The 12864-nt window shown below is 42.3% G+C and overlaps 1 protein-coding gene across 1 annotated transcript in view; it reads left to right on the top strand.

The window, feature by feature from the left end:
* LOC106808395 (serine/threonine-protein kinase rio2-like) overlaps positions 1–12864 on the top strand; it is a 38322-nt gene that overhangs the window by 11175 nt on the left and 14283 nt on the right. The window contains exon 2 of the mRNA XM_014811105.1: positions 4196–4334. Within this exon, the coding sequence (XP_014666591.1) occupies positions 4196–4334 (139 nt within the window). The remainder of the gene's footprint in view (positions 1–4195; positions 4335–12864) is intronic.

Genomic DNA, 12864 nt, shown 5'->3' with positions numbered 1-12864 from the left:
GCGTGCGTGCGTGGCGTGCGTGTGACGTGGTGTGTGGTGTGTGCGCGCCCCCGCGAGTCGTGTATTAGGCTTACTGTGCTTGATGTGTACATATGAGGAAACAAATTTTTTTTTTGGGGGGGGGTTGTCAAAAAGAGCTTGGAACAAAAAAAATTTCGCTGAAGCCTAATGTATTTCCCCACAGTCAGCAAACAAGTTGTTCTCTCCCAGGGTTTGTCTCCCTTAGACTGGATCAAGAGCGCAACAGACAGTCAGCAATGTTTAGCCGGGGAATCTCATTTCATCTGTTAAACGATACGAATTTGCAAGTCGAAGTCACCCATGCTGTGTATTCTTTGCCACTCGCCTTCCAGAATGTTTGTCCGAATTATAGTAACACCAATGGTTTATGGTCGCGTTCACATACATAGCATATTCTGTCTCATAGCAAAAATACATATGAAGACGCTCACCAATGCGCCCACAGCAATACCTAATGCTTCTTTCTCTGTCCTGAGAGTATCTCATTTTCGGTTATCTGTCAAAACTCGCATACTAATGTAGGCAGATAATCGATCTTCTCCGAGTGTTCTGGACAACACAATGTCAAGTCCTATCAGGATACATCAGTGATGAGCTTAGTAACAGCATCTTGTTGAAATAATCACAGTTTATCTGTACTGGCTAGTCTGTGCTTCAACTTGTTTAAATGAAGTCTTCGTGTCCTTTGCTTCCACACAAATGTTTTCCTTCATTGTCAATCGAACGTAATGGCTCCTGCAACCTGTAGCACAAATCGGGTAATAAATGCTCGAACTGGTAGTTTATAATCCTAGCAAAGCCTTTCCCACCTCTTGTAGCAGATTCTGGCCTGTTCTCGCCTCATTAACTGACTTGAACTTTTACCTTGTTTTCGGTGGCCTATATTCGCCCTTGCAGAGAGCAAATGCCCCATGATATACTATTGGTTTGATAAGCGAAATGTGCATTTGTCTCTATTGAACGTTAGCCCGTTTCCTGAATCATAAGTTAAACAAAGATTCTCCAGTCTCCTGTCCCATGCTCCTCCCCAGCACGATCTGTGCACATTTTATGTTCATCAAATATTGTTTATTCTAACCCCTTCACAACTCTGGGAGGTTTTGTTGTATCACTACGTTGGTACATCATCGATGCAACAGGCAAAATTCCGAACATGAGACGCCTTGTAATGATAGAAGTCCTTATTGCGTGACAATTTTGTGATTACGGATGTGAAACCGACACTTGAAATTTCAATCGGATGAAACGCCCCACTTTATTTCCAGTTTATTGAAACGGTACAGGATTTCCCTCTACAGTAGGAATCTCGATGTTTCTCCCTGATAATCGCAGCATTATAGCTCTCCTCATATCAACACACCAGTTGATATCCTTGTCCCCTTTAGGAACAACAACTACAGGAGACGACACCCATGGGGTAGGACCTTCAGCCTTCTCTATAACATCAAGATCCTCCAAATTGAAGTTTTGTCTCAACTTTATCTCTCAAGCTAAATGGAGATTCTGCGCATTGGCTGAGCTACTGCTGTACTGTACTGTCAAAAGGAATCTCCTGCTTGATAATCTTTCAACTTGCCTAGACCCTCAAAACTGCTTGATATTTATCAAACAGCTCGGTGTCATCTTGTACTGTGTTTACAAAGATGCATCAATGCCAAGTTTAAGCACACCCAGATCGACAGCAGTTTTCCTCCCAGTAATGCTTAACCTTTCTCTTTAACAACAACAACCTCTCATTGGACTCGCTGTTGTCTGATGTGAAGCATCCAAGCACTTGCATTGGTGTAGCACTCCCGTATGCAAACAATTGTTGTCCACTTTCCGTGATGTACATTTGACATGGTTTTGTTTTAGCTCACTCCATAATGTCTCGTCAACACATTACAGCTAGAACCAGAGTCAATAATCATCGGAATATTCGCTACTCCGCGCCACATCAACATGTACAGAAGTTTGTTTGCCATCGTCCCAATAGTGAAAAAGCATATTCGCTGTTACCGGTGTGCAACATGATCACGTGATTCCTCCAGCATACATACTTTCTCCTTAGGCTTAGGTGATTTCCATCTACCTTTGTTCTCAGCACGACGTTGTGTAGACTTCACGTCTTTGCTCTTGCAGCATTTACTTAAATGTCCAATCTTGTGACACTTGTAGCACTCCTTGTCTCTCGCAGGACAGTTGGGGGAATTCTGATGGTGTGTCGCCGATCCACAACGAAAACAATTTCTGTTTCCGGACGATCTGTCAGAGTCATACTGATGTTTGTCAACATCAGGGTGACGCTCAAATCGGGCACATCGATTTCTGCTTGACAAACGAAATGTTGCTCGTTCTCTACCATACGTACTGTCCTCAATGCTCGATGATTGCACCTCGCTTGTTTCTAAGCTCGTGCTGTCGTTTGCAATCTCACTAACGTCAAATCTTTGCCCTTTTCTAGAGTTTTCTCTGAAGCTGGTGAGATGAACACTTCTCAATCACTTGGTCGCGTATCTGCTCGTCAATATTTGCAAACTCACAATTTTCCGCTCTCTGACGAAGCCGCGTAACAAATTGATTCGACAATCTCTTATTGCTGTGTCATGTTCCGAAACAAATGTCGTTCATATGGAACGTTTACCTGCGGAAAAAGTAGTCATCGTTTCTTCAACACAACACTGTAGCAAGTTTGACCTTCTCCCGGTCGGTATTGTCAACGTATACAGGGGCGGCGCACGTTTTCGAAGTGGAGGGGCAAATTGAGAGAATGAAGCGACCATGCCGGGGGGCTGAGTTATTCGGGCGCGAAGCGCTCGCGAGCGAGGGAGCCAGGCGACCGAGCGGGGTGGGTGTGGGAGGGGATCCCCCTCCCACGGCAGGGAGCTTTTTCAATTTTGCACTGAAATGGAGCGATTGGTGAACATCGAAAGGTGAAAATTTCAAATTTTTAAATGGAAGACAAAACGGAAAATACACCTTTTCAGTACATGTCTATGTACATGTCAACTATAGTGAAGTATATATAATTTGCATCAATATGAAATACATGTAATAGGAATAAAGAATATGAATAGTGAATCTTTTTCAGGCCGTACAGAAATTTCCATTTTCTCAACCTGGTAATAGTCAAAAAATAACATTGCTGAAGATGATATTTAAACACTTATAACATCACTCGGACTAGCTTTTATCTTAGTTTATCTTCATGTTGCTGACAACAGTTTGCCTTTAAAAACCCAAGCTGCTAGGATATTACATAAAGAATACAGCAACTATTTATTATTAAAAAGAACTTAAGAACTAAAGTGCAAACTAAAACTAAAAGAATAAAAGGAACATTAAAAATATATACATAAAACTAACGCTCATAGGGTCTATGTCCCCCCGGTTTACTGCCGGAACGTACCCTGGGTGCGGTCCGGTATACCGGCTCTGCGTTGCACGCGCATACCTCAGTTGCGAGCACGCGAAGGGGGGTCTGGGGGGCCCTCCCCCTTAAAAATTTCAAATTAGACCCCCTCAGATGCGTTTTCTGCGCGAGCAAGGGAATCCGACTCCCTGGACCCCATATGTACACGCCCCTGCTCGGGCGCGAAGCGACCAGGCGAGAGAGCCAAGCGACCGAGCGAGGGAGGTATGGGAGGTGGTGTTCCACTGTTCACCCTCCCGCATGATGGAGATTTTGCAATTATTACACCTGTACGCGCCGCCCCTGGTATAATAGATATCTTGTACTTGCATTTCGGCACAATGCAATAAAAGGGCCTTCTTTTGCTCGACTTTCTCAACTCCCTTTCCTTCCACGTGAAGTTCGAAAGCGCGGCGCCATCTTTTCCACCGTGCACCAACACTGGTTAGATCACCAAGGGAATCAAAACTAGGAATTCCTCCCAAATCAGTTTGAATAACCTGATTGAGCCATCTCCTCCATGTCCACTAATGTTCAAAAATTTTCATCCTTGTCGCCAATTGTTGTATTCGTCTCAATAACATTGGAGTAAACCAATCGAATTAAATCATTGAATTTAATCACAAACAAAGCTGGTCAGCTATTTATTCAGCAAGCGCACCATTCGCGCATGCGTCACCGGATATGAGATACAAATAATATAGAGGGAGCTACTATCCAGACACTACAAATGAGACTTCTTGAAAGATACACAATCTTGAGTTATGTGTTGTATTATCACAGGTTGAGATGGGCATGAAGAATCATGAGTTTGTTCCAACAGAACTTGTGGCTGCTATAGCACATTTGAGGCATGGAGGCTGTCACAAAAAGCTGAAAGAGTTGACTAAACACAAGCTGGTGGCCTACGAACATGGAAGAGGTAATTATTACTGGAAATATACAGAGCCGTACATTGCTTTAAATTGACTACGTCACGAATTTTCTATGGTAAAATTTGTAAAATTTTTGTTGCCATATTTTTACATTAAAAGTAAGAACTAACGGGACTAAACGTATCGTCAAATTCTTACCTGATAAGATTGTTTCTCAACTAGTTAAAAATCCAAAAAACCTTGACGATTTGATATTATGTTCCTGACATTAAACTGCCTACGTCACGAATTTCGAGCACCAGCAAGTAGTATATTTGTGTGTTATTTGTACAAAATAAAATGTATGAAAATACAATTAGCGTTTCTGTTTACTTTTCATGCTTATACACCTTCTTTATACTCCCTAATTTGCCGGTGCATTCGATGTAACCAAACGCTCGACACAACAACAACCGCCATGAATTAGAAAATTCTTGCGTGGCGCCCAGACGCAGCTAGCCGATATAGCGAACATTTGCGGTAAACGAGGCATTGGCAAAATTATTGTGGCAGCCATGGAAATTCCTTGTAAACTTAAGCGGGATCGAGTTTCTCATATAATCTTCTTTCTGCTTTTTTCTTTTTCGTTTTCTTTCCAATGCACTGGTCTGCCCACCATTGTTTATCGTTTAGTTGATCTAGCCTCTGATCTATCCTGAAGGGGATGTCACAAACATTTTTGTTGGCAGAAATTTAAAAAAACACAAATAACATTTCGCAGTTTTAATAATAATTTTTCAAACATAATACACATGAACATATATTATTTATTTTTCCTATATTGTATATTCTATATAGCCAACACAAATAAAAACAAAAACTGTTTGGGCGACCACAGCAACCAGTACAGCAACAGAGAGACGCCAGTAATATGTAAATAGTGTTAGACAACACTAATTCAAATCGTCAAGATTTTTGCAAATTTAACCAACGTAAAAACATTTTTATCAGGTGAGAATTTGAGGATATATTTAGTAATGTTAGTACTAACTTTTGATGCCAAAAAATTACAAAAATAAGGTTTCACCTATATTTTTTTAAATAATTTCTGGAGATTCGTGACGTAGACACTTTAATTGCTTGCTATTGGCTATGTATGAGTCACGAGTGTATGTTTACATCGAACAATATAGTAAAATAGGAAGTATAATGCAGCAATTTGATCGACAATCTCTTATTGCTGTGTCATGTTCCGAACAAATGTCGTTCATATAAACGTTTACCTGCGAGAAAAGTAGTCATCCAGTTCTCAACACAACACTGTAGCAAGTTTGACCTCTCCCGGGTCCGGTATTGTCAACGTATACAGGGGCGGCGCCACGGTTTTCGAAGTGGAGGGGCCCAATTGAGAGAAGAAAGCGACCATGCCGGGGCCTGAGTTATTCGGGCGCGCGAAGCGCTCGAGCGAGGGAGCCAGGCGTACCGAGCGGGGTATGGTGGAGGAGGGGATCCCCTCCCACGGCAGGGACTTTTTCAATTTTGCACTGAAATGGAGCGATCTGGTGCACATCGAAGGTGAAAATTTCAAATTTTTAAATGGAAGAAAAACGGAAATAACACCCTTTCAGTACATGTCTAGTACATGTCAACTATAGTGAAGTAAATATAATTTGCATCAATATGAATACATGTAATAGGAATAAAAATATGAAATAGTGAATCTTTTCAGGGCGTACCAGAAATTTCCATTTTCTTCAACCTGGTAATAGTCAAAAAATACATTGCTGAAATATTTAAACACTTATAACATCACTCGACTAGCTTTATCTTAGTTTATCTTATGTTGCTGACAACAGTTTTGCTTTAAAAACCCAAGCTGCTAGATATTACATAAAGAATACAGCAACTATTTATTAATTAAAAAGACTTAAGAACTAAAGGCAAACCTAAAACTAAAAGAAAAAGGAACTATATAAAATATATACATAAAATAACGCTCTAGGGGCTAATGTCCCCCCCGTTACTGCCGAACGTACTGGTGCGGTCCGTATCCGGCTCTGCGTTGCACGCGCAACCCTCAGTTGCGAGCACGGCAAGGGGGTCTGGGGGGCCTCCTCCCTTAAAAATTTCAAAATTAGACCCCCTCAGATGCGTTTTCTGCGCGAGCAGGGGGATCCGGATCCCTGGACCCCCCATGTACACGCCCCCTGCTCGGGCGCGAAGCGACCAGGCGATGAGAGCCAAGCGACCGCGACGGAGGGAGGGTATGGGAGTGGTGTTCATGTTCACCCTCCCGCATGATGGAGATTTTGCAATTATACACTAAAATGGAGGACCTGAATAAAATCTTGCAAATTCAAAAAAAAAAATTTTTGGTTGGGGAGGGCTCGGGGGGGGTTCGTTCGAATCCCCGAACCGCCCGGCTATGGCCTGCATATGCAAGTACGGTACTGATTTCGCACCCTCGATCGAGCCTCCGAAGCACAGGATCAGGCCCCGAAGTCCGCACGGTTATGGGGTAAATCACGGCGCTGTCATGTCTCTTGACTACGAGTAACCTAGAGAACTTCGTCAAACTTTGTAATTCCCAGTAGGCAGATAAAAGTGATAAACACTCTCTTCGCTCTTTCTCCCTTCCTCTCTCCTTATTCCCTCTTTTCTTTCTTGCATTCCTGTTCCGATCATACAAAATACATATAGCCATATATTTTCTGCAAAAAAGTGGGGCCCGGGCCCCCCCGGCCCCCTATGTGCGTGCGTGCGTGCGTGCGTGTGACGTGTGTGTGGTGTGTGCGCGCCCCCGCGAGTGTGTATTAGCTACTGTGCTTGTGTGTACATATGAGGAAACAAATTTTTTTTTTGGGGGGGGGTTGCAAAAAGAGCTGGAAAAAAAAATTTCGCTGAAGCCTAATGTATTCCTCACAGTCAGCAGAACAATTGTTCTCCCCAGGGTTGTCTCCCTTAGACTGGATCAAGCGCAACAGACAGTCTGCAATGTTTACCGGGAATCCATTTCACTGTAAACCGATACGATTGCAGTCGAAGCACCCATCTGTGTATTCTTGCACTCGCCCTTCCAGAAGATTTGTCCGAATATATACACTCAAGTGGTTTATGGTCCGTCACAAATAGAAATTCTGTCTCATACAAATACATATGAAGACGCTCACATGCCCACACAATACCTAATGCTTCTTTCTCTGTCTGAGAGTATCTCATTTCGGTATCTGTCAAACTCCTACTAATGTAGCAGATAATCCGATCTTCTCCCGAGTGTTCTTGGACAAGCACAATGTCAAGTTCTACAGGACTAGCATCAGTGATGAGCTTAGTAACAGCATTCTTGTTGAAATAACCAAGTTTATCTGTACTGGCTAGTCTGTGCTTCAACTTGTTAAATGAGTCTTCGTGTTCCTTGTTCCACACAAATGGTTCTCCCTTCATTGTCAATCGACGTAATGGCTCTGCAACTGTAGCCAAATCGGGTATAAATCTCGAACTGTAGTTTACTAATCCTAAGAAGCTTTTCACCTCTGTAGCAGATTCTGGCTGTCTCGCCTCATTAACTGCTTGAACTTTTACCTTGTCGGGGCCTATTTCCCTTGCAGAGAGCAAATGCCCCATGAATACTAGTTTTGATAAGCGAAATGTGCATTTGTCTCTATTTAACGTTAGTCCCGTTTCCTGGATCAGTTTCAAAAGATTCTCCAGTCTCCTGTCATGCTCCTCCCCAGACGATCTGTGCACTATTATGTCATCAAATATGTTTCTAACCCCTTCACAACTCTGGAGGGTTTGTTGTATCACACGTTGGTACATCTCGGGAGCACAGGAAATTCCGAACATGAGACGCTTGTAATGATAAAGTCCTTTATGCGTGACAAATGTTGTGATAGGATGTGACGACACTTGAAATTTCAATCGGATGAAACGCCCACTTTATTTCCAGTTTATTGAAAACGGTACAGGATTTCCTCTACAGTAGGAATTCGATGTTTCTCCCTGATAATCGCAGCATTAGCTCTCCTCATATCAACACACAGTCTGATATCCTTGTCCCCTTTAGGAACAACAACTACAGGAGACGACACCCATGGGGTAGGACCTTCAGCCTTCTCTATAACATCAAGATCCTCCAACTTGAAGTTTTGTCTCAACTTTATCTCTCAAGCTAAATGGGATTCTGCGCATTGGCTGAGCTACTGGCTGTACTGTACTGTCAAAAGGAATCTCTGCTTGATAATCTTTCAACTTGCCTAGACCCTCAAAACATGCTTGATATTTATCAAACAGCTCGGTGTCATCTTGTACTGTGTTTACAAAAGATGCATCAATGCCAAGTTTAAGCACACCCAGATCGACAGCAGTTTTCCTTCCCAGTAATGCTTAACCTTTCTCTTTAACAACAACAACCTCTCATTGGACTCGGCTGTTGTCTGATGTGAAGCATCCAAGCACTTGCATTGGTGTAGCACTCCCGTATGCAAACAATTGTTTGTCCACTTTCCGTGATGTACATTTGACATGGTTTTGTTTTAGCTCACTCCATAATGTCTCGTCAATCACATTACAGCTAGAACCAGAGTCAATAATCATCGGAATATTCGCTACTCCGCCCACATCAACATGTACAGAAGTTTGTTTGCCATCGTCCCATAGTGAAAAAGCATATTCGCTGTTACCGTGTGCAACATGATCACGTGATTCCTCCAGCATACATACTTTCTCCTTAGGCTTAGGTGATTTCCATCTACCTTTGTTCTCAGCACGACGTTGTGTAGACTTCACGTCTTTGCTCTTGCAGCATTTACTTAAATGTCCAATCTTGTGACACTTGTAGCACTCCTTGTCTCTCGCAGGACAGTTGGGGGAATTCTGATGGTGTGTCGCCGATCCACAACGAAAACAATTTCTGTTTCCGGACGATCTGTCAGAGTCATACTGATGTTTGTCAACATCAGGGTGACGCTCAAATCGGGCACTCGATTTCTGCTTGACAAACGAAATGTTGTCTCGTTCTCTACCATACGTACTGTCCTCAATGCTCGATGATTGCACCTCGCTTGTTTCTAAAGCTCGTGCTGTCGTTTGCAATCTCACTAACGTCAAATCTTTGCCCTTTTCTAGAAGTTTTCTCTGAAGCTGGTGAGATGAACACTTCTCAATCACTTGGTCGCGTATCTGCTCGTCAATATTTGCAAACTCACAATTTTCCGCTCTCTGACGAAGCCGCGTAACAAATTGATCGACAATCTCTTATTGCTGTGTCATGTTCCGAAACAAATGTCGTTCATATGGAACGTTTACCTGCGGAGAAAAGTAGTCATCCAGTTTCTTCAACACAACACTGTAGCAAGTTTGACCTTCTCCCGGGTCCGGTATTGTCAACGTATACAGGGGCGGCGCCACGGTTTTCGAAGTGGAGGGGCCCAATTGAGAGAATGAAGCGACCATGCCGGGGGGCTGAGTTATTCGGGCGCGAAGCGCTCGAGCGAGGGAGCCAGGCGACCGAGCGGGGTTGGGAGTGGGAGGGTCATCCCCCTCCCACGGCAGGAAGTTTTTTCAATTTTGCACTGAAATGGAGCACATCGAAGGTGAAAATTTCAAATTTTTGGATAACATTGGAGTAAACCAATCGAATTAAATCATTGAATTTAATCACAAACAAAGCTGGTCAGCCATTTATTCAGCAAGCGCACCATTCGCGCATGCGTCACCGGATATGAGATACAAATAATATAGAGGGAGCTACTATCCAGACACTACAAATGAGACTTCTTGAAAGATACACAATCTTGAGTTATGTGTTGTATTATCACAGGTTGAGATGGGCATGAAGAATCATGAGTTTGTTCCAACAGAACTTGTGGCTGCTATAGCACATTGAGGCATGGAGGCTGTCACAAAAAAGCTGAAAGAGATTGACTAAACACAAGCTGGTGGCCTACGAACATGGAAGAGGTAATTATTACTGGAAATATACAGAGCCGTACATTGCTTTAAATTGACTACGTCACGAATTTTCTATGGTAAAATTTGTAAAATTTTTGTTGCCATATTTTTACATTAAAAGTAAGAACTAACGGGACTAAACGTATCGTCAAATTCTTACCTGATAAGATTGTTTCTCAACTAGTTAAAAATCCAAAAAACCTTGACGATTTGATATATGTTCCTGACATTAAACTGCCTACGTCACGAATTTCGAGCACAGCAGCAGTAGTATATTGTGTGTTATTTGTACAAAATAAAATGTATGAAAATACAATTAGCGCTTTCTGTTTACTTTTCATGCTTATACACCTTCTTTATACTCCCTAATTTGCCGGTGCATTCGCATGTAACCAACGCTCGACACAACAACAACCGCCATGAATTAGAAAATTCTTGCGTGGCGCCCAGACGCAGCTAGCCGATATAGCGAACATTTGCGGTAAACGAGGCATTGGCAAAAATATTGTGGCAGCCATGGAAATTCCTTGTAAACTTAAGCGGATCGAGTTTCTCATATAATCTTCTTTCTGCTTTTTTCTTTTTCGTTTTCTTTCCAATGCACTGGCTGCCCACCATTGTTTATCGTTTAGTTGATCTAGCCTCTGATCTATCCTGAAGGGGATGTCACAAAACATTTTTGTTGGCAGAAATTTAAAAAAACACAAATAAACATTTCGCAGTTTTAATAATAATTTTTCAAACATAATACACATGAACATATATTATTTATTTTTCCTATATTGTATATTCTATATAGCCAACACAAATAAAAACAAAAACTGTTTGGGCGACCACAGCAACCAGTACAGCAACAGAGAGACGCGCAGTAATATGTAAATAGTGTTAGACAACACTAATTCAAATCGTCAAGATTTTTGCAAATTTAACCAACGTAAAAACATTTTTATCAGGTGAGAATTTGAGGATATATTTAGTAATGTTAGTACTAACTTTTGATGCAAAAAAATTACAAAAATAAGGTTTCACCTATATTTTTTTAAATAATTTCTGGAGATTCGTGACGTAGACACTTTAATTGCTTGCTATTGGCTATGTATGAGTCACGAGTGTATGTTTACATCGAACAATATAGTAAAATAGGAAGTATAATGCAGCAATTTTTCCAGCAAGTGCCGCAGAGCGACAGCGCTCACCTGACGGCAGGTGTTCTGATGCGAAACTCACTGGCAAACGAATGAAGAGCACCCTCCATCACCGCGTTGCGCTCAGAGCATATATCTAGGATACTACTAATACAGATCTAAAATCTATGATAGCTAGCTAGGCTTTGCTATACCGGTAGTACAGTAATAAAGATACAGCTGTGTAACTTTAATGGCTTCGCAATATTAACTGTATTATCATGGATATGCGTCGAGCGCGAGCGTAGTGGTGGTGGTGGGGAGAGTGGGGGGAGGGGCGGTGGAAGGGGCTCTAATAGCAAAAGCAGTTGCCGCGAAGATGGCGCGTGCAAGTGTCATCAGTAATCAAAAGATGGCATCACCCTTCGTGCGTGATAACCTCACTCCATTGAGTTGCTGAAATCAAGTATATTCAGGCAGGGGAGAATTTCGCTCAGCTGTGAGTTAACCATCTGCATTGCAGGTTGCCAGGCAAGAATTATGATTAGAATAGTGCCAGTTCACCCCCATGCATGCGTAATGGCTGCCCCCATGTTTTGCCTACACACGCGAGCATTCAGGGTTCATTACAGTGTACTATTACAGGGTGCTACTCGGGGTGCTAATACAGACTGCTTTAGAAAAATAATATGATTTAAGGAGCGTAAACCTTGTTCAACAAACATTTGCTTTTGCAATTGAACTGTGTAACTGTAGCCTCACATCCACAATAGCAAAATCAGTTCAGTCCTTTGTTAACAGTCAACAAATCCATGTTTAACCTTCTCTGAGGGTCAAAAGGTTATCTGACACTTACTCTTCGCATGTCAGCAGAAAGTACATTTCATGTCCTTTCAATAAAGCATAAAAATGCTAGGTCACCGCTGAAACAAAAAAGGTTTTCGATCGCTCTGTCAAACCATGTCCTCAGAAAATGTCTAAAATCTGCCCTGTGCCCTATTGACCTTTGACCTGTGACCTCCAATTTCGGCACAGTGATGGCTTTTCCTACTATGATGCTATACATCGAATCACGAGCCTAGGTCGAGCCGTTTAGATTTGTGCCGCAATTCTTCATTTCCTCCCTATACCTTAAGTTAAGGAGGGAATGTTCCCCCTTCTTTTACACCTCTTGACCTTTGACCTTTGACCCCCAGCTTCGACATCCCAACTCGTTTTGACGATCCCCCCCCAACGTCCCGAATATCGTGACCGTACGTCGAGCGGTTGTGCCCAACTGTTGACAGACGGACGGACGGACGGACGGACGATCATGCGATTATACGAGCTGCATCTGACTATGTCAGATGAGCTAAAAAGTGAAACAGAATTACTTATATTTGTGAAAAAGTGGATTTTTATTTTTTGGTACTATTTACGGCGACGTAATCACTTTAAAGATTTCTACATGGTGACACCTGTACCAGACTTGCCAACCCTTACGATTTTTTCGTATTTTTACTAATTCCACGATGTTTTTACG

The sequence above is a fragment of the Priapulus caudatus genome, unplaced genomic scaffold (assembly GCF_000485595.1).
Source record: "Priapulus caudatus unplaced genomic scaffold, Priapulus_caudatus-5.0.1 Scaffold272, whole genome shotgun sequence".
In the NCBI taxonomy this organism is placed as follows: Eukaryota; Metazoa; Priapulida; class Priapulimorpha; order Priapulimorphida; family Priapulidae; genus Priapulus; species Priapulus caudatus.
The sequence above is the reverse complement of the archived record's forward strand: the minus strand, read 5'-3'. Positions and strand labels throughout refer to the sequence as shown.